The sequence below is a fragment of the Hypanus sabinus genome, chromosome 10 (genome assembly GCF_030144855.1).
Source record: "Hypanus sabinus isolate sHypSab1 chromosome 10, sHypSab1.hap1, whole genome shotgun sequence".
In the NCBI taxonomy this organism is placed as follows: Eukaryota; Metazoa; Chordata; class Chondrichthyes; order Myliobatiformes; family Dasyatidae; genus Hypanus; species Hypanus sabinus.
In genome coordinates this window covers 130616715-130644184 of record NC_082715.1, presented here as the reverse complement: position 1 = coordinate 130644184, position 27470 = coordinate 130616715, and the positions used below count along the sequence as shown (strand labels likewise).

General features: G+C 40.9%; 1 protein-coding gene across 5 annotated transcripts in view; it reads left to right on the top strand.

Moving 5' to 3' along the window:
* si:ch73-242m19.1 (uncharacterized) overlaps positions 1 to 27470 on the top strand; it is a 161408-nt gene that overhangs the window by 396 nt on the left and 133542 nt on the right. For 2 of the 5 annotated variants that reach the window (XM_059982973.1, XM_059982974.1), the window contains exons 3-12: positions 2503 to 2648; positions 4494 to 4566; positions 10636 to 10746; positions 12818 to 12931; positions 13535 to 13729; positions 17296 to 17461; positions 17929 to 18006; positions 18905 to 19062; positions 22820 to 22972; positions 26463 to 26564. In XM_059982973.1, coding sequence (XP_059838956.1) covers positions 2503 to 2648; positions 4494 to 4566; positions 10636 to 10746; positions 12818 to 12931; positions 13535 to 13729; positions 17296 to 17461; positions 17929 to 18006; positions 18905 to 19062; positions 22820 to 22972; positions 26463 to 26564 — 1296 coding nt within the window. Of the gene's footprint in view, positions 1 to 2485; positions 2649 to 4493; positions 4567 to 10635; positions 10747 to 12817; positions 12932 to 13534; positions 13730 to 17295; positions 17462 to 17928; positions 18007 to 18904; positions 19063 to 22819; positions 22973 to 26462; positions 26565 to 27470 lie in introns of those variants that run through there. The other 3 variants (XM_059982975.1, XM_059982978.1, XM_059982977.1) reach the window with 3 other exon arrangements.

Here is a 27470-nt window from a genome sequence, read left to right as displayed (position 1 = left end):
AAGCGATTTTTAAAAAATCTCCAGCGTTTTAATGGACCTTGTTGGTTGTGGGTTTGTGCATTTCTGAGTAGTGTTTTGAGCATGGCCGTATGGAAACGCGCTGTAGGTGGAAGAGTTAAATATCTAACTAAACCTGACTACCAGCAGTTCCCTTGTCTCTGAGGGTTTCAATCCAACGCCAGAGTCAGGGATCTATAATACATTGCAAAGGGCCGAATCCCTGGAGAGTCGTGCTCTTAGAAGCAGCGACTTGTGGGCCAGATGTCAGGTCAAGAAGTAGAAAAAATTATAAAATAGTGTGAACGTTCAGCTGATGGAACGGCATTGAGGGGAGAATAACAGTTAATGTCACAGGTTAATGAGCCTTTATCAGAACAGCTGGTGTACTGGTGAGCACAATGCTTCACAGTACAGGCAACCCTGGTTCAATCCACTCCACTGCCTGTAAGGAGTTTGTACGTTCTTATCCCCCCCCCCCCCCACCCGTGACCGATTGGGTTTCCACCGGGTGCTCCGGTTTCCTCCCATAGTCCAAAGAGGTACTGGTTGGTAGGTCACTGTGAATTGTCCTGTGATTAGATGAGGGTTAAATCGGGGGTTGCTGGGCAGAGTGGTTTGAAGGACCAATTCTGTGCTGCTTCTCAGTAGTAAAAAGTAAAAGAACAAGCTAGATTAGTAGGCAGAGTATACAGATGCAGTAAGAGCAAGAGCAATTTGAAATGAAGTGCAAATGAAAATTCACAATGAATGACTGGATGCAGTATATATTATTGCAAGAAGTCTGTAACTAATGCTGGATCTTGGGACTATTGGGATTCTGAAGATAGTAGAATTGGGTTTTTATGATGAACTCAGCAGACATGGGCATTGTTGGTAATGATGTAGGCAGGCAACATGTATTGCCCATTTCTAATGGTTCTTGGATGTATACATTCTTTGATAATGTGCTTTGAATCTTTGAGAAGACATTGCTGTGTTGCATTGTTTAATACTGCTGTCCATGCTGAGCTCTCATAGGTTGCTCTTGAATTGCCAGTTCAGTGATTTTTAACTTGGTGACATTTGCAGAATGAATTTTTAAAGAAGGTCTGGGAGTGCTCTTATCATCGAAGGGGAGATGATTAGAAGTGGCCATTGCCAGTGTGTTTCTTATCACTTTTCAGCTCAGTATGTCTGTTGGCATAAACTGTTTCCCTATCCAAAGATAGGTTCATATGGTTCATAGTCTGCATGGAGGACAGTGACCAGTGTGTTCCACAGGGATCTGTTCTGGGACACCTCCTCTTTGTGATTTTTATAAATGACCTGGGTGAGGAACTAAAAAGGTGGGTTAGTAAGTTTGCTGATGACACAAAAGTTGGAGGTGTTGTGGATAACCTGGAGGGTTGTCAGAGGTTATAGCGGGACACCGATAGGATGCAGAACTGGGCTGAGAAATGGCAGCTGGACTTCAACCCAGGTAAGTGTGAAGTGGTTCATTTTGGTAGGTCAAATTTGAAGACAGAATATAATAATGGCAAGACTCTTGGTAGTGTGGAGAGTCAATGAGATCTTGGGTCCATGTCCACTGGACACTCAAAGCTGCTGCACAGATTGACAGTGTTGTTAAGAGGCATAGTGTGTGTTGGCCTTCATCAACCACGGGATTGAATTCAAGAGCCGTGAGGTAATGTTACAGCTATATAAGACCTTGATCAGACCCCACTTGGAGTACTGTGCTCAGTTCTAGTCACCTCACTGCAGGAAGGATGTGGATACTATAGAGAGTGTGTAGAGAAGATTTACAAGGATTTTGCCTGGATTGGAGAGCGTGCCTTATGAGAATAGGTTGAGTGAACTTGGCCTTTTTTCCTTAGAATGACAGAGGATGAGAGGTGACCTGATAAAGGTGTATAAAATGATAAGAGGCATTGATCGTGTGGATAACCAGAGGCTTTTTCCCAGGGCTGAATTGGCTATCACGAGGGTGCATTGTATTAAGATGTTTGTAAGTAGGTACAAGGGGGATGTCAGAGGTAAGTTTTTCACACAGAGTTGTGGGTGCGTGGAGTGCATGCACTATACAATACACTCTACAATAGGTAGATGGAGCTTAGAAAAATGCGGTAGGGAAATTCTAGGCAGTTTCTAGTGTCGGTTACATGTTGGCACAACATCGTGGGTCGAAGGGTCTGTAATGCGCTGTGTTCTATATTCAAAGGTCCAATTTTATGTCAGAGAAATGTACACAATATACATCCTGAAATGTTTTTTCTATATGTAAATAGAATTTAAAAATTGGTCCAAAATCAAATCAGAATTCAAAGTCAATTTATTGTAATGCTAACGTTGAATTGTCATGCCACATTTAAATATTGTGTTCTTGCTGAGTAGAAGTTATTTTCAGATAAATACATGAATGATGACTGTTGTAATTGCTACTAAGATGAGTAATTAAAACAAATATATATTCTCTGAATGATAATGCATTCCAAATCTGATTTAGTTTCCACTGATTAATAGCTGTCAACGATGGGAGAAACATATAAAGTTTCTGATAGTCCAAAGATACAGATCTTGGAGAATAAGCTGGCAACGGATCTGGCAGAACTGAAGCTAGAGATTGAGGAAAGTGGAATATTACAAGGAGCACCAACACGACCCTTCAGGTAATATTTAGTAATAATATACATTGGTCCATTGACAGTGTTTTAATGTCAAATTTAGATGTACGTGGTAGGTGGCACATGTGTAGCAGTTAGCATAAAGCTTTACAATGCCTGGGATTGAAAGACTGGGATAAAATTCCCACTGAATTTGTGCATTTTCTCCGTGACCGCGTGAATTTCCTCTGAGTGCTGCGGATTCCCCTCGTACTCCAAAAAGACATAAGGATTGGGGTTAGTTGTGGGCATGCTATGTTGGCACTGGAAGCACGTGGGCTGCCCCCAGCATATCGTAAATGATGTTACAAGTGGCGCATTCCCCTCTATATTTTGATGTTTCGAGGTACATGTGACAAAAACTAATCTTTATTATATATAGGAAAAAGTGTAAGTAAAACAGGTTGTAAATCCTAGCATCATTGGAAAAACCCTGCCCAGCATGTTGCTGAAGTTGTGAAGGACAGTTGCTATGGTGTATGAATGCTTTTCCCCATGATATGGCAGTGTGTAGGATGGTTATAACCGTATAACAATTACAGCACAGAAACCGGCCATCTCAGCCCTTCTAGTCCTTGCCAAATGCTTACTCTCACCTAGTCCCACCGACCTGCACTCAACCCATAACCCTCCATTCCTTTCCTGTCCATATACCTATCCAATTTTTTTTTAAATGACAATGTCGAACCTGCCTCTACCACTTCTACTGGAAGCTCGTTCCACACATCTACCACTCTGATTAAAGAAGTTCCCCCTCATGTTACCCCTAAACTTTTGCCTCCTAACTCTCAACTCATGTCCTCTTGTTTGAATCTCCCCTACTCTTAAAGAGCCTATCCACGTCAACTCTATCTATCCCCCTCAAGTCTACCAAGAGTCTTGCCATTCATATTATATTCTGTCTTCAAATTTGACCTCTCGAAGTGAACTGCTTCACACTTATCTGAGTTCTTTGCTGTAACAATAGGAAAACATAGTTTATTACCTCACAGATCTCTAAAACCTGTAAATGTTATTATAAAAAACCTCCAACACCTAGCAGTTCCCTTCCAAATGACACTCCAGATTAATATATAAATACAACTCCATTTGTTCATCATAGAATCTAAATCCCAGAGCTGCCTATCTGTCAGCTGAAGGAAATACCTTCATTAGAAGGGACACAGCAGTTTGTAAAGGTGACTCATCATCGTCTTCTTCTCAAGGGTTATCTGAGATGAGCAACTAGTGACTACCTTGGCATTGGCATGCTGAGGAATAGATTAAAAGAAAACATTACTGTGGAATAATTCAAACTTTCAACCGGTAGTCCAGCATAATAGTAATTTGGAGTTGAGGTTAAACATAACTCTGGCAAAGTGATTGCATCTCGTTAGAGCGAAAACACTTTGGTTTAAATCCAAATGAGTCTAACCTCACTTCCTTGCCAAGCCTCGTATAGTTACAAACATAGCTATATGTTTTCTTACTCTAAAATGTCTTTCTGACTTTAGGAGGAAACTGTTAGGATTTAAAGTACAAAATATTTCTCTGAATAAGCTGGTTAGATCTGTAGTAATATACATATTATTTTGTTCTTCTGGATCTGAACAATTTTCAGATTCAGTTTCAGATTCAGAGCTCTCATGACAATGATTATAAAAATATTACAAATGAACAGGTTCCTTGACTATAATAAGCTAACCCTTTGTGGAATTGAAAAGAAATAATGTTTATTTTGCAAATAAATACAAATAAAATATAACAAAATTAACATTAAACATTGCAGCATCCTTTGTGTTGCACAACAGAATATTCTAATTACTTTCAGGTTGACATTTTTATGTATTAACAGTTGATTTATTTTTTCAGTTCTGTTAGCATACCGAAGGATGTTTCCTATTTCAGAAAGGAACGAGAACTGCTCCTAAAGAAAGGATTGCAGGTAAAATATCAGGAATCATGAACTTAGTCTGGGAGTAGCACATGGCAATACTGTGCCTCACTGGGTTTTGGTTTTGTGGGAGAAATGGGCAACAAGTAGCCTTATATTGATGGAGCACCCAGGGTCCGCTACCTCCAGTGGTTATTGTCAAGGTGTTTAGTCTTTACCCTTCTACACACTCTTGCCCACTGTTGTCTTCTCTGGAACAAAGAACGGTTCTTCATCTTGATATTTGGAACCAATTTCTTCTCGGTTTTCTATCCAGTAATATTATTGAAGTTTTCTCAATTGTCTTCGATGTACCTATTTACTTACTGCCTGCTATGCTGCTAGCATTTGGAGCAACAATGAAGGTCCTCCATCTCTGGCAGTGTCCAGGGCTTCCTTCATCATGTCAATAGCTTCCTCTCGGTTTTCACTACAGTCAGTCATGCAAGTCCTGGGTGGAGACTCAGGAATACCATGGCACTCAGATGTAGAAGGATTCTACATTGCTGTTTGTATAACCAGTCAGGGTTGTTAAACCTGAGCTGAACCTCTTCCCCCCCCCCCCCCGCCCCCAAACCTGGAGGACCAGTGGGCCACTCTTAGTCTGGCCTCTACCCTTTGACCTGTTTGGCATGAGAGACCCTATCAAGAGCCAAAGCATAAAGCCATTGAGGCATGCAAGCCTCCAAACCACGGGGCAAGGTTGAAGTTCACTTGAAGGTGTGTTAGATATGTTTCTTCTATTTTACTCGAACTTGGCCTGGTACCATGGAGGGAACTGGTCTAAATGTCCTGCTGAAGAATTAGAGGTTCCAATGAAAACCTGTTTAATGATAATGAGAAGTTAATGATCAGGAAGATTTAACCTGCTTATTCATTATAGAGGAATATTATTGAAATGCTATATTGTGTATTAATAACTGACAAAGTCAGTAATCTATTAAGAAGAGAAGCAGAGTGGGCTGACAAGTGGAGGAAGATGGTTGCAGCAGAAGGAAGGCTCTTTAGCACAAGTAGGGTGTACTAATTCCTGTGTATGAAGCTTCTACAGCATACGTTCCCAATCTTTTTTATATACCATGGACCCTTACCATTAACTAAGAGGCCTGTGGACCCCAGGCTGGGAGCCCCTGCTCTATAGTTTTATGGGTTCTCAAGTGATGGATGAGGCCAGTGTACAGCTACAGATTTTTCCAGAGATGCAGCAGGAGGTACCCGATGGGGTACTTTATGTGTGGTGTAAACCTTCTGCTTCTTCTGTTTGCTCATGATGGATTCAAGATTCTCAATACCATCTCGAATGTTCTTTCTCCAACTTGAATGGACACGGGCTGAGGATCCCCAGGAGTCAGTGGGAATGACGGTTTTTTCCTAGCTGTGCAGCTATATGGAGATGCATCGTAGTTCTAGGAAGAGTTTTTTGGGGACAATGTTTACTGGCTCAAAAACAAATGAGGAAAGTAAGGAATATCAGAGGCAGATGGAACTACTTCCTGGGCAATGAACAGAGTACCAAGGAGTGGTGGAATGTGGCTCTATGTGAATAGTTTCTCACTAAATAGGTTATTTGCCTCCAAGATTAGGGAGGTTGGTGAAGTAGAAGGCAGGCACTTCCTCACATGCAGGATGCAATAATGTGGGAAACACAGTTTGGTACAGTGCCTATAAAAAGTATTCACCCCCCCCCCCCCCCCGGAAGTTTTCATGTTTTATTGTTTTTCAACATTGAATCACAAAATTTGGCTTTTTTTTGACACTGATCAACAAAAAAACTTTCATGTCAAAGTGAAAACAGGCCTCTACAAAGTCATCTAAATTAATTACAAATATAAATCACAAAATACTTGATTGAATAAGCAACCTCCCCCTCCCCTTAAAATGACACACCAAATCATCACTGGTGATGAATTGGTTTTGGAAGTCACATAATTAGTTAAATAGAGATCTGTTTTTGGAGACCTGTGGGTAAACAAGGTGTTTCAATTGATTGTAATAAAAATACACCTGTATCTGGAAGGTCCAATTACTGGTGAGTAAGTCAGTATTCTGGCAAAAACTACAGCAGTTTTTGCCAGTATTCTGGCAAAAAAGAACACTCCAAGTATCTCCAGAAAAATGGTTATTGAAAAGCGCAAGTCAGGAGAGGGATACAAGAAAATTTCCAAGTCACTGAATATCCCTTGGAGTACAGTTAAGCCAATCATCAGGGAATGGAAAGAATATGGCACAGCTGTAAATCTGCCTAGAGCAGGCTGTCCTCAAAAACCGAGTGACTGTGCAAGAAGAGGACTAGTGAGGGAGGCCACCATGACAACTCTAGAGGAGTTAGAAGTTTCAGTGGCTGAGATGGGAGAGACTACATATGCAACAATGGTTGCCCGGGCCCTACAACAGTCATAGCTTTATGGGAGAGTGGCAAAGAGAACATCACTATTGGGGGAAAAAAAACTCACAAGAAATCTTGGCTGGAGGTTGCCAGAAGGCATGTGGGGGATTCTGAAGTCAACTAAATGAAGCTTCTATTGTTTGATAAAACCAAGGTTGAGCTTTTTGGCCATCAGACTAAACGCTCTGTTTGACATAAGGCAAACAATGCACATCATCAAAAACACACCATTCCTACCGTGAAGCATGGTGGTGGCTGCATCATGTTGCTTCACTGCAACAGACCCTGGAAGGGTTGGGAAGGTAGAGGGTAAAATAAATGCAGCAAAACACAGGGAAATCCTGGAGGAAAACCTGATGCAGTCTAATAGAGAACTGCAACTTGGGAGAAGATTTGTTTTCCAGCAAAACAATGGTCTCAAGCATAAAGCCAAATCTACACAGGAATGACTTACAAACAAAGTTAATGTCCTGGAGTGGCAAAGTCGGAGTCCAGACCTCAATCCAGCTGAGAATTTGTGGTTGGACTTGAAAAGAGGTGTTCACTCATGATCTCCATGCAATCTGACAGCGCTTGAGCAGCTTTTTAAAGAAGAATGGAGAAAAGTTGCAGTGTCCAGATGTGCAAAGCTAATAGACCTATCCACACAGATTCACAGCTGTAATTGCTGCCAAATGAGCATCTACTAAATACTGACTTGAAGGAAATGAAAACTTATGTAATCAATTACTTTGTTTTATATTTGTAATTAATTTGGATCACTTTGTAGAGATCTGTTTTCACTTTGACATGGAAGAATCTTTTTCTGTTGATTGTGTAAAAAAAATCAAATTAAATCCACTGTGATTCACTGTTGTAAAATAATAAAATATGAAAATTTCCAAGGGGGTTGAATTCTTTCTATAGGCACTGTATATGCCTTAAAAGCTAAAATATGTCCTCAAGAGCTGATGTTTTGTGCAAACAGGGTCTATCAAGATTAGGAGGTAATTTTCCACAAAACTACACCTGGAACATTTGTGTTTGGACTTAAGTACCACAAGCAAAACAAAAAGGAAGAAAGGATTGCACAGTTCTGGAGGAATGGAAAATTGCAAATGTCACTCCACTCTTTAAAAAGGGAGAGAGCTAAAAGACAGGAAGTTATAGGCCGTTTAGCCTGAATTCAGTAGTTGATAAGATGAGGTTCCAGGGAGGCACGTAATAAAATAGGCCGAAGTTAGCAGGGTTTGCTTAATGGGAAATGTTGCCTGATAAATCTGTTGGAATTCTTTGAGGAAATAACAGGCAGGGTAGACAAAGGAGAGTCAGTGAATGTTGTGTACCTGGATTTTCAGAAGGCCTTTGACGTGAGCACATGAGGCTGCCTCACAAGAGGAGAGCGCGTAATCCTACAGGAAAGATACTAGCATGGATTGGCTGACTGGCCAGAAGGCAAAGGGTGGGAATAAAGGGGCCTTGTTTAGTTGACTGCCAGTGATTAGTGGTGTTCCGGAGGGTTCGGTGTTTGGTCCACCACCTTTCACATGATATGGTAATGATCTGGATGACGAAATTTACCTTTGTGGCCAAGTTTGTGGATGATACAAAGGTAGGTAGAGGGGCAGTTAGTGTTGAGGAAGCAGGGAATCTGCAGAAGGACTTGAGATTAGGGGAAGGAGTAAAGAATTGGCAGACAATGCAGTGTAGGGAAATGCATGGCCATGCATTTTGGTAGAAGAAATAAAAGTGTAGTCTGTTTTCTAAATGGTGGTGGTGGGGGGGGGGGGGGCAAATCAGAAATAACAGGCCCAAAGGGTCTTGGGAATCCAAGTGCAGAGTTCCTGAAAGGTTAACATGCAGGTTGAGTCAGTTTTAAGGTAGGCAAATTCAATGGCTACACATGTCGATAGGGCGACTAAGAAGGCTTATGGAATCAAGCAACGCACACAAAATGCTGGTGGAACACAGCAGGCCAGGCAACATCGATAGGAAGAAGCGCAGTTGATGTCTCGGCCCGAAACATTGACTGTACTTCTTCCTATAGATGCTGCCTGGCCTGCTGCGTTCCACCAGCATTTTGTGCGCGTTGCTTGAATTTCCAGCAGTTGCACATTTTCCTCGTGTTTGAGGCTGATGGAATCCATGCTTTTATTAGTTGAGGCATTGAGTTCAAAACTCAAAAGGTTTTATGTTGCAGATTTATAGAATTCTGGTTAGGCCACACCTGGAGTATTGCATTCATTCTTATCGCCCCACCAGTGGAAGGACGTTGAGGCTTTGTGGAGGGTGCAGAAGAGGCTTACCAGGATGCTGCCTGGCTAGAGGGCATGAGAGTCTGGACAAACTTGGGTTGCTTTCTCCAGAGCAGCAGAAGCTGAGGGGAGATCTGATAGAGTTTTTATAAGATTATGAGAGGCCTAAATAGAGTAGACAGGGAGTGTCTTTTTTTTACCATGAAATTCAGAAAACTAGGGCTGGTAATGCAGGTTAAAGGTGTGCTGCAAACAAATAAATTGCAGGAGATTCAGAATTTCAATGTCCATCAGAAGCCCTGAACTATTTTCTAAAATGGTGGTGGTTCCATTTTTTTGCTGTTTTATTATCCATGGATTGGTAGATTCTATGGCATCAGTATTCCATTGTTCCATGCAGATATACTTAGGATCTGAATCACACAAAAAAACGGGAAATTTAAAACTGTTGTTCTTTCTTTTTACAATATTTTTATTCAGAAAAAAAAACAAGATTTTACAGAGTGCAACACATAGATACATCTCAACATAAATTGTGTACATACATATATCGTAATAAAATTGATCAAAATGTTATAGCATAACACATAAAGGTATACCACTCTGTAATCAAAAATTTAAAGATAGGTCATACATCGTAAAAGAAATTTTTTATATAAAAAGTCAACCCCCTACCAACTACCAAAGAAAAATGCTGATGGATGATAATGGATAATTAGAAAAAAAACATATTCGCTTAAGAAGAGAAGGTAGAAATATACATAAAAGTCTGTGCACTGTTAAACTTTATAAATTGGAAAAGTAATTTAGAAAAGGTCCCCAGGTATCATAAAAAGATTGTTTCGAATTTAAGTCTGAGCAGTGGATCTCTTCTAAATTTAAATAAGACATAATATCACGTAGCCATTGAAGATGTGTAGGAAGGGTAGACTCCTTCCATTTGAGCAAGATTGCTCTCCTTGCTAAAAGAGAGGTGAAAACTAAAATCTGTAGGTTAGGAGTATTGTTGTTCTAAGTCTTCTAATTAACCCATTTATGGATATTTAAAACTATACAAACTAGAAAAGTATTGTCACCTGTCATGAATTCAAAAGGGTTTGAATGATTGGCAGAGAGAAGATGATCAAATCATGCAATCACAAGAGTGACAAATTTACACTGGCAAAAGCCGTAATAGATGCAAAAATCATAATCCAGTATAGGAGAGAGGTGGGGAAGGTTGTCAGAAAAAGGGAATCAAGTGGTGTAGAAAAAAAAGTGTGCACCACTACAGACATCTTAATGTGTAGGTAGATTTTTTTTTAATCATGAAATTCAGAAAACTAGAGCTGGTAATGCAGGTTAAAGGTGTGCCGCAAACAAATAAATTGTAGGAGATGCGGAATTTCAATGTTCATCAGAAGTCCTGAACTATTTTCTAAAATGGTGGTGGTTCCATTTTTTTGCTGCTTTATTTGGTAGGTGGCTGAAGCAAAACAACTTGTAATCCAAGCAGATGTAATGCAGAGAGAGCTGGAGAGTTGCCTGAAACCGGAGTACACAGCCAATAGCTTGCCTCTTCTCCTCCACCAGGTAACATAAAGTTTTCCAACCCTCACAAGTGGAGAGTTCTGTTGTGGTTCGAAGCCTATGACTGGTGATGTACTACAGAGATCGGTGCCAGGACCCTTACTATTTGTTTTATACATCTCAATTAAACTTCTTCACACATACTCTAACCCTATACATTTTTGGAGCACCTCCATCTGAAACCCTCCCTCCCTCCCAGGCCTCTGCCCACTGCTTCAGTGCAATGGTTCAGGTGGAATCTGTCCCATCGGAACGGCTCCTTCCTTTCTGAGTGCTGCTGCCACAAATTCAAACCCACTTCTCCCACACCCAGCTGTGCAATTAGCTCCCTAATCTTAATTAACCCTGGGCCAATTTACACGTGGCTCAGGTAACAATCCAGAGATTATTACCTTTCTGGTTCTGCATTTCAATTTAACCCCTAGCTGCCCAGAGCCACCAAACACTCCTCATACATTAACCCTTTCATACGTTAACCCTTGAAGATCAGTGTGCTCATCAATGCAGGAGGCTGGAAGAAATGGGGGAGATCTGATTTTACTCCAGAGACAGACAAAGAGCCTATAGAACTAAGGCAAAGCTGTAGTGAGGTCATTGACCGTATCTGGTTACCAAAGAGGAGATGCCTCTTGTCTTGAGGCAAAACAGAATGGATAAATCCCAGGGCCTGACAAGGTGTCTCCTTGGACATTATGTGAGACCAATGCAGAAATTACAGAAGCTGTGGCAGATGTATTTAAAACATCTTTAATGGGTGAGGTGCCAGAGGATTGGAGGATAACTAATGGTGTCCTGTTGTTCAAGAAAGTTTCTCTGAATAAGCTGGGAATTTATAAAGTAGTGAGCCTGACACCATTAGTAGTTAAATTATTGGAAGCTATTCTAAGACACAGGATATGTAAGTATTTGGATAAATGCGGTTTGATTTGGGATAGTCAATATGGCTTTGTGAATGGTAGTTTGTGTCTGATCAATATTATGGAATTTTTTGAGGAGGTTACCAGGGAAGTTGAAGAAAGTCAGCAGACAATGTCTAAATGAACAGTAGCAATGCCTTGACTGTGTCTAGGTTAAATTACTTTGCATTCAGGATGAAGTAGTAGATTAGATTCAACAATGGCTTCTTGGGAGAAGCCAGAGAGTTGTAGTAGATGGTTGTCTCTCTGACTGTAGGTCTGTGTCTAGTGATATACATCAGGGATTGGTGCTGGGTCCATCGTTATTTGTCATCTATATCGATTATCTGAATGATAATAGGGTAAACTGGATCTCCAGATTTATGGATGACAGTGGGTTTGGGTGTGTAGTAGACAGCAAGGAAGACTATCAAAGCTTGTAGCAGGATCTGGACCATTTGAGAAAATGGACTGAAAATGGCAGATGGAATTTAATAGAGCCAAGTCTGAGGTGTTGCAATTTGGGAGGACAGGCCATGGTATGACCTGCACAGTGAGCAGTAGGGCACAGAGTGCGGTGGAACAAAATGATCTGGGAATACAGATCCATAGTTCCTTGCGAGTGGTGTCACAGGTAGAAAGAGGCATAAAGAGAGCTTTTGCAACATTGGCCTTCATAAATCTAATTATTGAGCTCAGAAGTTGGATGTTATGTTCAGCATGGGCTTGATAGGCCAAAGAGCCCATTTCTGTGTTGTCGAGCTCCACAGGGGCAACTTCTCCTGTCAGGTGATTGTGGAGATATCTTCTGGTTAAAAATGTCAATGGTTGTTTTATCAGCAAAGTGACAAGATAATGAAATGGAATTATTTAAACTAAATTTTACTTCTTCTGGTGTGGTCAGAACTACTTGTTAGTGAAGTCTTTATCCATCTCATGAAATAGATGGTTGGGAAATAAAAGTGGGTTGTAGATAATTGAAATGAGAAATCAAAACAGAACTGCTGTAAATACTCAATTGGCCAGACAGTTTCTCTTCCCACGCTTGCTGTTCCATCTTCGGCATTTTGCGGTTTCATTTTAAGGCTGCTTCATTCTTGCCTCTTAGATTTTTGTTTGGTGAAAGTTGTCAAACTAATCCCACTGATTTGCCTGTGTTCTTATTTTTTCTGCTACAGTTTTTTACAGATCGGATTCACCAGCTAGTTCAGTGCAAGTATCTACACATGCTCCGGTGGGAAAGGTTTTGTCGGCATACAAAGCATATTGAGCAACTTTATCCCCTCTACAAGGTAAGGCTTAAGTTAAAACCTTAGCTCTTTAATAACATGTAGTGCATGCAGTCACTACAGAAAATCTTTCTGCTGCCTTAAGCTGTGTCGGACATTATATTGAGCTTTTCAGCACAGTAATTTAAGGGCAGTTCATAACACTTTTCTGAGATCGGATGGAGCTCAGCTTTGTTCTGTTCACATTGTACAAATTTATACTGAATCTTGGTATTCCTGTAATTGTTGAAGCCAGTTCAAGGTTTTTCCAGATGTAATTACCCATCAAGTTCTTTAGGACTGGCTTGGTTAATGTTGAATAGTGAACACAGATATGTTTTTGCAAGCTAGGGAACTCTAACTTGTTGAGAGTCTACAGGCTGGAAATCAATGCATGAAACTTTGTTGTCATTACAACAACTCATGATTTTCTGCTGGTAATATGGAAATCTGAGTGCTGAGCTTGTATGTAAATCATGGACAGTATTTAATAACATGTATGCTTCCTGTTTGTACTTCCAGCTAAATATTAACCAGAATAGAGACAAAGCAGTCTTCCTTGGATTGGGCAGCTGTCATTTTGAAAGCTCTTATCTCAATTAACCTTCTTCTACTTGTATTTTTCAGAAACAGATTTCTCATATTATGAAAGAATATGATGATGCTGTTCAAAGGGCTCAAAGGCTTTCAATAGCCCGCGAATGCCTTTTGACAGGAGCAGGGAATCCCAGTAGATGTGTGACACAAGAAGATGTAATTATCTATCTGCAATGGCTGGTGTGCCATTTCTATTCTGTCACAACTATTCACAACTACTTAAGGGTAAGATGTTATTAGTACATCATCATTATGTGCTGTGTCGTATGACGTGGGCGATCACGATATCATGAGGCTGTTCTCTAGAAGAGGTTTGCCATTGCCTACTTCTGGGCAGTGTCTTTACAAGACGGGTGACCCTAGCCATTGCCAATATTCTTCAGAGATTGTCTGCCTGGTGTCAGAGGTTGTGGAACCAGGACCTGTGATAAGCACCAGGTGGCTAGCGGACGGAAGGAGTGTCTTACACCTCCTTGGGAGTGCTTGTGCATGAATCACAAAAGGTTGGTCGGTTTGCAGGTGCAGAAGGCAAATCAAGAAGGTAAATGGAATGTTGGTCTTCATTGCTAGAGGGACTGAATTTAAGAGCAGGGAGGTTATGCTTTAACTCTACAGGGTACTGGTGAGGCTGCATCGGGAGTACTGTGTGCAGTTCTGGTCTCCTTACTCGAGGAAGGATGTACTGGCTTTGGAGGCAGTGCAGATGAGGCTCACCAGGTTGATTCCAGAGATGAGGGGATTAGACTATGAGGAGAGATTGAATTGCCTGGGACTGTACTCGCTGGAATTCAGAAGAATGAGAGGAGATCTTATAGAAACACATAAAATTATGAAAGGGATAGATAAGATTGAGGCAAAAAAGTAGTTTCCATTGTTAGGGGAGAATAGAGCTAGGGAACATAGCCTCAAGATTCAGGGGAGTAGATTTAGGACAGAGATGAGGAACTGCTTTTCCCAGAGAGTAGTGTATCTATGGATTTCTCTGCCTAGTGAAACAGTGGAGACTGCCTCAGTAAATATATTTAAGACCAAGTTGGATAGATTTTTACATAGTAGGGGAATTAAGGGTTAAGGGAAAAAGGCAGGTAGGTAGAAATGAGTCCATGGCCAGATCAGCCATTATGAGCCAGATGGACGACTCCTGCTCCTATTTCTTATGTTCCTTTGGTAGCAACGTATCTCCACCCCATCACCCAAATTATTAGTGCTGGCTGTTCTATATGCCTGCAATCCTATTATGCCTTTTGGAAACATTTCTAAGAAATGAAGATGTGCCATTTATGTTTAGAAGTTATTTTCATTCTGGTTACTTCATTGAGGAATTTTATAAAATGAAAATATAGATTTGGAAAAGTCATGAGAACTGATGAGAACTTGTCACTGCTGAACTGCACAACTATCATTGGCACTCTGAATTACAGATGGTCAATTTTCCACTTTTACATTGAACATAAAGTAGGAAAGCACACACTTGCCAAACTGCATGGCTGCTGCTCTAGATTGCTCCCTCAGCTATAAAACAGTCTCAAAGGTGTATTGACTCTGCATAGCCAGATGTCCTGAGCTGTCTCACAACATTGGGTACTAATTTAAAAAAATGTATTATTAAGTACATTTGCTGTATTGTTTCACCTGGAAGAACAATGTGCACCAAGCCACCCAGCAGTGTACTTTTGGTGCATATATTAGACATTGCATGGGTAACACACACACAGGTGCAGGCATATAGGGATACCAAACCAGATGACTTCAGTACTCGGACCTTAATACCCAACAAGTGGCACCCACAGCAGGAGATGATGAAACTGATAACTGAAGGCCTAGCAGGAGATGATCTAGGAGACTTAAAAGCTGCACAGAAATTTGATAAGTTCCTGAAGGAGAATCTGGTCAATGGGAAGCAGCAGAGTGGGTCAGCATCTGGAGAAGATTAGACCTGTTCCTGAAGCTCGGCCCCGTTTGTATCTTGGCAAGCCAGATTGAGTATTAGAATTTTTTTTTAAATACCCAAACGGAGATCCTAAGAGACAATATCTACCAACATTTAGAGAGACAGGGTCTGATTCTGGACAGAGAGCAAGCTGGACAAAGAGGCTTGCTGGAAGGTGATAGGTGAAGTCAAGTGGGTGGGAAAGGTCAGAGGCTGGAGAAGGAGGAATCCGATGGGAGAGGAGAGTGCACAATAGGAGAAAAGGATGGAGGAAGGAATCCAGGGGGGAAGTAATAAGCAGATGAGAAAAAGCGAAAGGCTAGTTAAGCTGTTCCTATTTGCCAAGTAATTATGAGACTCTGCTCCTCTTTTGTTCCATTTGAAAATCAAATGATACATAAAGAAAATGAAAATATAAAAGGAATTACATACTGGAAGTTACTGGCTGGCAGGAGAAAGCGTCAGGAAAGAACTCGAATTTCTGTGATTCAGTGCAGGAACAGTTAACACAGTTACCCTCACATGAGGGTTCATTTTCAGGTCACAGCAAATAATAAGGTATGAATTGCTTTATGTATTCTCTGGTGTTATAGTTTGCATGATTGATTCATTGGCAATGGGATATTCAAATTCAGAGCAAAGTTAATATGTTCACCGTAGGCTGATTCCAAGCCGATTGCCCTCAGTGGAATGAAAACCTAACAGCTTCTATTACAGCACTGACACCCTGCCCAGCCACACAAATTCAATACTGTAAGTAATAGATATCTGAAATAAAAATTGAAGATATTAGATTTGTAATTCTGCTTGTGAAGAGAGTGTGCATTAATATTTCAGATTCATGATCTTCCATCAGAACTAAGGGAAGTTTGATTTCTAACTTTCCTGCTTTAACTTGCCAAGAAAAGGGGGGGATGGAGGGAACAGGGAACAAAGGAAATGTCTCTGGTAGGGTGGAGATCAAGTGAGGGCAAATGGACAGAGTGGCAGTGGTCCCAACTGAGAGACAGTGGTGAGGGTTTAGGAGTGGCGGAAGGGAACATGGAAGACCTGTGACAGGATGGAAAATTGGAGAAATTAAAGGATAAAAGGGATGCCAGTACAATTGGACACAATAAGCAATAAAAGAGGTAGAAGAAATTTGTAAATGAGAACAACAAAATGTTTCAGCTGAAATTGATTAACTCAATGTTGAGTCCATATGGTGTGACATATTAAAATATGAGGTGCTCCCCTTTGAGCTAACATTCGATTTCATATTGGACCAGTGTAAAATCTCAAGGCCAGGGAAGATGGAGATCGGGAGGGAGAAGGCAGAAGTGAGAAGAAGGTGAAATTGACAAGATCCAGCAATTTAACCACAATTGATGTTAAATAACCCCCTGGATTCCTTCCTCCATCCTTTTCTCCTATTGTGCACACTCCTGTCCTATTGGATTCCTCCTTCTCCAGCCTCTGACCTTTCCCACCCACCCGACCTCACCTATCACCTTCCAGCGAGCCTCTTTCCCACACCCCCACATTTTTTTTATTCAGGCATTGCCCTACCTTCTCATTCCCGAAGAAGGGTCTTGGCCTGAAACGTTTTCCACAGGTGCTGCCTGACCTGCTGAGTTCCTCCAGCATTTTGCGTGCACAGCTTAGGCAGGAATGGAGTTGGACTGAAGGGCTTGTTTTCATACTGTGTGACTTACTAAATTTTACAGTTACGAGTAATACTGATGCCGGTGCTTGAGTTCAAATTCTGAGTTCGTTCAGTGTTGTATGATTTGGAGGTAGAATAAAATGTCCAGCTAGGGTTTATGAAATGCCTGGATAGGACAAATGCATCTCAATCTCTCTGATTGCCATTATATTGCAGGCATTGCAGTACCTGCCCATGTCCCATCAGATTGAGGTTACACCTGAGAAGCTTTCCGATATCCTGGCAGATGATGAGGATAAAATCAGTATCGCTACGCACCTTTCCTCTTTCCGTGTGCCCACGCGGCCTGGTACGACCTTTTCCAGTGTCTCCGGATCAGCTGGTATGAAACTAGATGTGACTGGTGCTTCAGAATGATGCTCAGCAATCATGTTTGTAGAGTGAATATACAATAAAAATCATTGTAGAATTGTAATGTTATAATGTATGGGGGAACAAGACATCCTCTGTATGTATTTGATTGGGAGATGTTTAATGTACAGGAAACAATGATGAAAGCATTGTACTAAATTGATTTTAGTTTTCCTGATGCAAACCATCTCATCCAGAACTATGTAACTGTAGAAAGTTTGCGGGCTGTTGTTTTATCCTGTTTCTACGCTACGTACTCTGCACTGTGACTACGATGCGATCAATGAAATGTGTTGAGCTTTGTAATTTGGTGGCTTTAAGGAAACAATTTAGCGTCACCTCATGGTGGTTGCGAACTATTTCCAGTCAGTGGACTTAGTAGTGTGAGGTGGAGTGTCATCTTGGAGCTGTAATAAAATCATCTGCCTTTCCTGTCAGGAAAATCTGCTCTCCTGTCGTCAGCTGGAGCCCATGCAATCTCAACCTTCAAGAGCATTCCTGTCATGGATTTTGAAGGTACAGATGGGGCAGAATTAATTTTCAATTGTGTTGCTAATGTTTAAGTCTGTTGTGTTGCAGTGTCTTTCTTAACAACTTTCTATTGACACAAGCAATATTTATAATTAATTTCCAGTTGCTTTCAAACTTGTTACTCCACCACTATTTGTATGCTGGTGTAAAGGGTCAGGGATCACACAGCCAAGGCAGAGATGTTAAAATGTACCATGTTTTTAAAAAAGAAACACAGCTACATTTAAACATTCCAACTAAGCTGACCCATTTAGGCCATCCAGGACTTCAGAACCAGAATCAAAATAAGGTTTAATATCACCGGCATACGTCGTGAAATTTGTTAACTTTATGGCAGCAGTACAATAAATATAGTGTATGTGAGTGTATGTATAATATATATGTTTAAAATAAGTGGTGCAAAAAACAGAAATAAAGTAGTGAGGTGGTGTTCATGGGTCCGATGTCCATTTAGAAATCAGATGACGGAGGGGAAGAAGCTGTTCCTGAATTGTAACGATGAGTTCCTGGTAACGATGAGAAGGCATGTTCTGAGTGCTGGGGATCCTTAACAATGGATGCCTCCTTCCTAAGGCACTGTTCCTTGAAGATGTCCTGGATACTATGGAGAATAGTACCCATAATGGAGCTTTGCCCATAAACTGGATGTCCTGTAGATGCAGAATAATGTCTGCACTCCAGAAGTGTTCTATAAGGTGGGGTGTGGTCTGAGTGACTAGATTCTATCAAAGGCTTGACAACAGTCTTTAAGTGATAGTCACCCCTTAAGTAAAGAATAAGGTCAGTCTTTGTAACAAAGCTAACATTTGGATGTGAACCACGTGCAAAGTCTCTACAGACAGAATATATCTAAACTGCTGTGATGGCTCCTGTTTTGTGGCAGGTGTATTTAATGCTGAAGTTAACCATTGTCTCCCTGTGCACATGCTGAAGATTGAGGAGTTTAAGCATCAGCTTCAGTACCTTGTGTGTCACTTCAGCATCGAATATGATGTGGATGATATCAGAAGCACTGCCAATGAGATGGAACTGTTCACACTGGTAATTATGTCCTTCTATTTCAGTCCCAATTTTACATCTCCCCTTCCCTGGGCTTTGGGATTTGTGGGAAATTGCAGGAATGCATGGACAGTTTGACAGAAAGGGGATTTAATGGGAGGGGGTGCAGATCAGGAAGAAAATGAGTGGCAGCCAACTTCTATGAAAGTAAAGGAGACAAGAATTGTGAGGGAGGTGAGTTAAAACGTCAAAGTCAAGTTTGTCATGGGCACAGGTAACATATCAAAAACTTGCTCTTCATTGTCACTTTCAACAGTATCACAGGCACCGAGCAACCTAGAAGCAGCATTCACAAAAAAAGCGTAAAAGAAACATAAATTCTACTCAAGACTCTAAGTGCAGAGCGCGGATATTGCACAGTAATGAGAGCAAACCTGTTCTTTATCAGTGGCTTCATCCTGCCTATTGGATATTAACTTTTGGGTTTCCATGCTTCTACATTCAAACAAAGAAATCAGTCCGCTGCCTCCAGTGATGCATTACTTGGCTGCACTTTATGAATTGAATTAAATTGACTTTATTTCTTGCATCCTTCATGTTAATGAGGAGTAAAAATCTTTCTGTTATGTCTCCGTCTAAGTGTGCAATTTATAGTAATTTGTAATAAGTAGTATGTACAACAGGACAGTCAGTATAGCATAGAAATAACATTGTGTCAGCATGAATTAATCAGCCTGATAGCCTGGTGGAAGATACAAGAGAATTTGCACTAATTGCCCAAAGCTGCTATTTCAAACTCACTGGCGAATTTTGTACCAGGTGCAAGGACGCGTAATAGGTATTCTACTGTTTATGTTCATGGAAGGGGACAGTGCAAGAATTTTTAGTAACTGTTAGAGAACTTTCAGTTGAGCTTTTCATTAAAAAAAAAATCAAATCTTCTCATGGAATTCTAAAATCTTAAATAGTCTTTAAATTCAGTTTAAAAAAAATATTCAGTGAATTGAGCTTAAAGCTGTCTGAAAGAAATACTTGAATATTCTTTAATCAAGGAGTTATGGAAACAGAGAGATACAATGTGCTAACGAGCTCACGGAAGCTCATGTTGGCTTCTGCTGCATCCACTTGAGTCCTGATTCCACTACAGCCGTGGTCCAAGCTTAGACAAGTGAGCAGTCCATGCTTGGGCCTCAGCTGTAATGAGGATAGGAGTTAAGGGACTTTGGGATCGTACCTAACAAAAAGAAGATGGTTGTGACAGTTGGAGGTCAGTTTAACCCCTTTTATTTTGGCACAGTGCAGGCAGAGTACATTAGGTCCTCAAATACTTCAGACCAGTTGCATGCCAATGTTACTATGGCCATGAGGGATTTCCATATGCAGGTAGATTGGGAAAATCAGGTTGGTGCTGGATCCCAAGAAGACTAATTTCTAGAATGCCTTCGAGATGGCTTTTGAGAGCAGCTTGAGCCCACTAGGGGATTGTGAATTGGGTGTTGTGCAATGAACTGGAATAGATTAGAGAGCCTAAGGTAAAGAAACACTTACGGTGATCATAAAATGATAGAATTCACCCCTCAGTTTGAGAAGAAGATAAAGTCAGATGTATCAGTATCACAAGGGAATTATGGAGGCATGAGAGAGGAGCTGGCCAAAATAGATTGGAAGGAACACTAGCAGGTGTGACGGTAGAGCAGCAATGGCTGGAATTTCTGGGAGCAATACTTAAGATGCAGGATATATACATACCAAAGAAGAAGTATTCTAAGGACAGGATGATGCAACTGTGGCTGACAAGGGAAGTTAAAGGTACTGTAAAAGCAAAAGAGAGGGCATATAATAGAGTAAAAATTAGTGAGAATTTAGAGGATTGGGAAGCTTTTAAAAACCAACCGAGGCAACTAAAAAGAAGTCATAAAGAAAGAAAAGATGGATTACGAAGGTAAACTAGCCGGCAATATTAAAGAGAATATCAGAAGTTTCTTCAGATATACAAAGTGTGAAATAGAGGCAAGAATAGATATCAAACCGCTGGAAAATGATGCCCGAGAGGTAGTAATGGGGGACAAGGAAATGACAGATGAATTGAGTTAAGTATTTTGCATCAGTCTTCACCGTGAAAGACACAAGCAATATGCTGGACGTTGGATAGTGTGTAAAATTGCCATTACTAGGAAGAAGGTTCCTGGGAAACTGAAGGGTCATCTGGACCTGATGTTATACACCAGACTGTGGAAGCATTAGCAATGATCTATCCAGAATCAATTGATTCTGGGATGGCTCTGTAGGACTGGAAAATTGCAAGTGTACAAAATAGCTACAAAAGACGGTTAGTAACTAGAAATCTTGTAGGGAGTAACTCACCTCCTAACTGCCGGAACGCGTGCTGTTTCAACTACTTCCACCCAGGAAATTCATCACCATTACAACATAGCAGCCTGCTTGATGGGCACACTGCCCGCAAGCATTTGATGACTCCAAGCAACAACAACACAGAAGTAGTTTGTACTATCTACAGGACGCACTGGAGCTACTCCCCAATATTCCTAAGACCGCTCCTTCCAAACCAATAACCTTTGCCATCTAGAAGAATGGGAGCAGGAAAGCAGGGAACCACCAGCACTACCTGGAAGTTGCCCCCCACCAAGCTGTACCCCATCCTGACGGTTGTTCATTGTCAATGGGTCAGAATACTGGAACTCCTTCCCATACAGCCCACACCTCAAGGACTACAACTGTACAAGATGTCAGCTTGCCACCACCTTCTCAAGGGCAACTTAAAAATGGGAAATTAAATGCTGGTTCAGACTTTGAAGCACACATCTCTTGAATAAATAAAATAAAGTTAAGAAAAACAGATCCTTTGGCCCATTGAGTTCACAGTAACTATCAACTTCTTGTTTACACAAATCCTCCATTTTCTATTTTAATTTTTAATGTTTTTAATCCTTTTCAAGGTTTTTGAAGATTTCTGTATGTTTCTGAATATCTTAGAAACTTGGCCCGAAACATCAACTGTACTTTTTTTCCCATAGATGCTGCCTGGTCTGCTGAGTTCCTCCAGCATTTTGTGTTTCACAGTTTTAGTTTAGAAGTGTGACTGAAGTGACTCTTAAATTAGTTTAAGTCATTTCATGATGGAGTTAGTTGAGACTTTCCTAGTTGATGTTTCTTCTAACTTGGGCAAGCTTACTACAGAGAAACCGCCCAAAATTTTCCTGCTGGGAGGATTGTGAAAAATGAAGTAGTACTTTTTTTTTTGTCAAGGTGTGCAATGAGCATTCTCCACCCACCAGTGTGATCCTGTATCTCTTGAAAGTATGTGTTCAGCTAGTCTACAATCTTAATCATTTGGAGATCTGTAAATTTAGGAACTGAAAATAGATGGTAAGAAGTAGTAGTAAATTTGAGCACAAGAGATTATGCAGAAGCTGGAAATCTAAAGAAACACACACAAGGTGCTGGAGGAACTCAGGAGGTTAGGCAGTATCTATGGAGAGGAATAAATAGTCAATGTTTCCAGCTGAGGCCCTTCATCAGTGATAAAATTTGTACAAGATGTATTTAAGATTATAGAATACTGTGTACAGCTTTGGGTCTCCAGTAGAAAGGAGAACCTTTCAACAGAAGGACCTCCTGCAAAGTTTAAATTCCAAGTATTGGTTCCTTGCTGATGGATACAGGTTTCTCGGCAGAATTATTACCAAAATAAATCATTTTCTGTTTGGAAATATTCTCTCTGCTTTACAACGGATGGACTCTTTGATATCTTAGCTGCCTTTAATCTTCACTATGTTAGGTGATTCGAAAATTCAGAAGCATTTTTAGCAAAGAGGAAACCATGAAGACCTTCCCAGCGTACGATGCTTTTGAGCCCGGACTCGAACACTGGGGAATGAAAGGCCCAAGTATGACTCTGAAGAAAGAAGCAAATTGGATCCCCTTTTTAAAGGTATGGCAAACTGTGGAGTACAATGATGTAGTGGTTATGTTTCTGGATGAGTAGTTAAATCCCACCAAAGAAGCTCGCAAATTTGAATGGTTTAAGTATTTTCAAATTTGAAAGCTTGTGCGTTTTAGCAAGTCTTTTGAACTTTTCTATTGTCTCTTAGTAAAAGAAACTGGGGCTAAAATTTGCTCTTCTATTTTGTAATGTCATTAAAATGATGGTTTGGCTCACCCAAACACGATCGTTGCAATCTTCAATTGTGGAGTTAGCCGAACAATTTGTCAGACCTTCATGTGTAATTCCACATTGCAGTTGACAGCTGCAATAATTTTTTTTTTTTTTGGCACCAATTTATTGTATCCTCTGATTGAAAGCTAATTACTGAAAAGAGAAGCATATCCCATCATTGGGGAGAGGGTTACAGAGTACAGTGTGGCTACGGGCAACATGCTGAAGGAATTGACTGGATTGAACAGCAGCTGTGGGTATGGGGGGAGGGAAGTCCTGTATCAGGACTACGGTGCACCTGTTGTTCATCAACTTGACCATTAGCTCACTTGCAGTGGTGTTGATATTTTTTAACCTTTAAAGCAGTTTAAGATCGACAAGGAGAACCAAAGGAGATTTGGTTTGTCGCCTAAAACACCAGAAATCTGCAGATATACTATGGAGAGCATTCTGACTGGCTGTATCACCAGCTTGTATAGGGAAGGGGGATGGTGGTGGGGCTATTGAACAGGATCGAAGTAGGCTGCAGGAAGTTTTTTAAATTAGTCAGCCTCCATCAAGGGTACTAGCCTCCGTGGTATCCAAGACATCTTCAAAGAGCAGGGCCTCAGATAGGCGGTGTCCATGATTAAGGATCCCCACCACCCAGGGCATATGCCCTCTTTTCATTGTTACCATCAGAAAGGAGGTAGAGAAGTCTAAAGACTCACACTTAGCAATTCAGGAGCAATTTCTTCCCCTCTCCTATCTCCTACCCTCACTACTTATTAAAAAAAATTCTGTTTTTGTACTACTTATTTTAATTTAACTATTTAATATACATATATACTTATATGATTCAGTTTATTTTTCTATATCATGAATGACAGGTTTGGAGAGTTCATGCTGTGTCCTCTTTCACTCTCACTAAAGTATCGCTGACGGTCAGAACTGTTTAAAATGAGTCGGGATTTATTTTAAATTAGTTAAAAAGTGGAAAAGCAAAAACATATATAATGGATAAATCTATTTAAAGCCCATTACTAATTTGAAAAAGAGAAATAAAGAAGCTCCATTGTACATTATAGGAAGCCCCAGGCAGATAGATCAGAGATTAGGGGTGGGATGGGAAATTAAGGTGACAAGTAATGGAAACTCGGGGTCACTCCTGTACACTGTATAACACTGTTATAATGCTAACATGGGCAACAGCACCTTATCTCTGTCTGGCCACAATGTAGCTTTCTGGGCTCAATGTCAAATTCTCTTTAGATAACTTACTTATCTTTTTCTTTCTGAATCAGAACAGGTTATTTCCAACTATCATCATTTTGGAATTTTTTTCTACTAGTATAGTCAGGCCTGCTACACGTGTCCCACTGCTTAGGTACTAACAGTACAATACGCCAGCAGAGAAGTATGATTTTATTTTGAGTAAATGATACATTTGCTCATTTAATCTCACCCTAAGAAATATTCACCTACTTCCTCCCCAACCTTTCTTAGTGCTGGTAATTATCTTGTTTTCTCTCTCTCCCATTTTTGATGATGCATCTAGATCAAGTGTTCCCAACCTTTTTTGTCCCATCGACCCCTACCATTAACTGAGAGGTCAATGGACCCCAGGTTGGGAATCCCTGGTCCAGGACCTGAAACACAGTTCATCCCGGCTGACCCGCTCAGCTTCTCCGGCACTCTCAGTTCTTGCCTCAGAATTACAGCATTTAAAATATCAAGTTTTTAAAAAGCAACTTTAAAAAAAAACTATTTTCACAACTGTGACAGATCAGAAGCCAGGGGTCAGCAAGCAACCCTTCTGTTCAAGAAATTGTGGAGCGAGGAGTTTTGAAGTTTCCATGCTAAAGTACCCGGATAAAGATGCTCGGTACAGATTGGTGCACACGCTGCTGATAGCTGACAGATTTGTTGCCTAACCATACAGCCCAGTATAATGTTACTAGCATGTGGAAACAAAATACAGTTCCAATAGTACCTCTGATAATGTGATGTTTAAATGTGTGCAGGTATGTACTACATGCAGTGTCTGATACAACTTTGCCGCTGTCCTTGGCAAGAGGGCAAGGTGCCTGATCGTGAATGTTTTTTAACGGCAGTCAACAGCTGAGTCAAAAATTGGATGAAATGGGTTATTTTTGTGACCTTTCTCTTTTCTTTTCCACACGTTGTCCTTCCAGTCCACAGATCACACGCTCTACTTCTGCATGGAGCTTGTGGCCTAGGCCATTCTAGCCTGGGAGTGCATGATCTTGGAAGCTAACCTGATTAGTACTGAGATGGGAGACGACCTAGGAATACCAAGTGTTGTAGATGGCGCAGTGATATGATTGGTAAAGCAGCTGACTCAAAGCTTCAGTGACTTGAGTTCAATCCCTTCCCGTGGTGCTAAGTGGAATTTGCACATTCTCCCTGTGCCCCTGTGGTTTGCCTTTCACATTCCAAAGACAGGTTAAAATTGCTCCTCGTGTGCAGTTGAGTGTTAGATTTGAGAGGGAAATGATGGGGATGCAAGAAAACTAAAGAAAATTTAAAGTAAATGGGTACTTGCCAGCTATGCAGACTCTTTGGACATCAAGGCCTTTGTGTGAGACTATATTCTGTTCAGTATTTCCATTAGCACTGATAATCCAAGAGCAAGATGTGTTTGCACCATTCTGAGCATTGCTTTTGCACACCTGTCTTAGATTAAACAGAATTGTTGCAGTTCTTCTATAGGCCTCATTAAGTGCAAAAGAAGTAGAATATAAAAGTGAGGATATAATGTTGAGATTTTATAAGGCACTGGTGAGGTCTCACTTGGAGTATCGTGAGCATTTCTGGGCCCTATAGGGATGTGCTGAAACCGGAGGGGTTCACAAAAATTGTTCCAGGATTGAATGGTTTGTCACATGAAGATTGAGGGATGACCTCTTTAAAACCTATCGAATGGTGAAAGGCCTTGATAGAGTGGATGTGGAGAGGATGCTTCCTATGAGAGTCTCAGAATTGAGGAGTGTCCTTTTGAACAGAGATGACGAGGAGTTTCTTTAGCTAGAGAGTGACAAATCTGTGGAATTCTTTGCCACAGGAGCTGTGGAGGCCAAGTCTTTACATATACTTACGACAGAGGTTTATAGATTCTTGATTGGTCAGGGCATGAAGGGATATGTAGAGAAGGCAAGAGTTTGGGGTTGAGAGGAAAATTGGATTAGCCAAAATGAATTGGCGGAGCCGACACAATGGGCCAAATCTTCTGGTCTTATGGAAACGCTTGTGCTTTGTTTATTAGATCAAACCAAAGCAAGATCCTTGGCAGCAAAAACTCCTGACCAAACTGAAGCAGCAGAGGTACCTGGATGAAATCCTGAGACTGCAAGCACAGTTCCTCCAGGTAAAATTCATTCACACCAGATAACTTGCAGCAAGAGACTTGGGTCTTGACAATGCCTATTAATGTAGAAAGTGTTTCTGGGGCTTGGTGGTAAACAAAACTCCGCAAGCTTAAAAGGGTGATAATATGATAGTGATGCAAATTATCACATACCACTTTCTCATTTTCTATAGCCAGTACCACTAGGATCATGTAGTTAAGATTTGTATAGATTACTAATAAAAAAATAAAAACTATGATCTATGACACAGGCCATTCAGCCCATCATATCTAAGCTGATTGAAAGAAAGCTATCAGTCTAATCCCACCTACCAACCCTGGTTCTGGAACGGAGTCGGTGATGGCTCTTCAAGTGCACATTCCAGCATCTTTTAAAGGTGATGCACCTCAGCTATCCTGTCAGGTCATGGCCCTAATGCTTTCTGTGTGATGGCATTTTTCTTTATTTCTCCGTCAGTCTTCGACCAATTTCTTAATATCTGGTCTCTTGACCCATCTGCTATGGGAAATGAGCCCTTCTCATTTGGACTGTCTCATTTGGACATTTTGTATATCTCGGCCATCACTCTTCAGCCCCACCTATGCCACACCAAGACCCCAGGAAGAAAAATCTTTCATTCTTCAGTCGTTTATGCTTCGTAGAGTGCATTCCATCCTTCCTCTAATATGGTGATGGAAAATGTACACAAAACTCAAGATTATCGGATTTGGAGTGAGTGACGATGAAGGAACGGTTAACCACATCTTAGCTGGGCTGATGTGTGATATAAAGGGTGGAGGGGCTGGACATAATCATGTGACTGAACATCTGCTGCTCTTGTCCATCTAAATGATGGTCATCTGGCCCATTCCTGATGCTTCTAGGTTTTGTTTTCATTTAGCATCTCACTACGGATTACTTTGGGT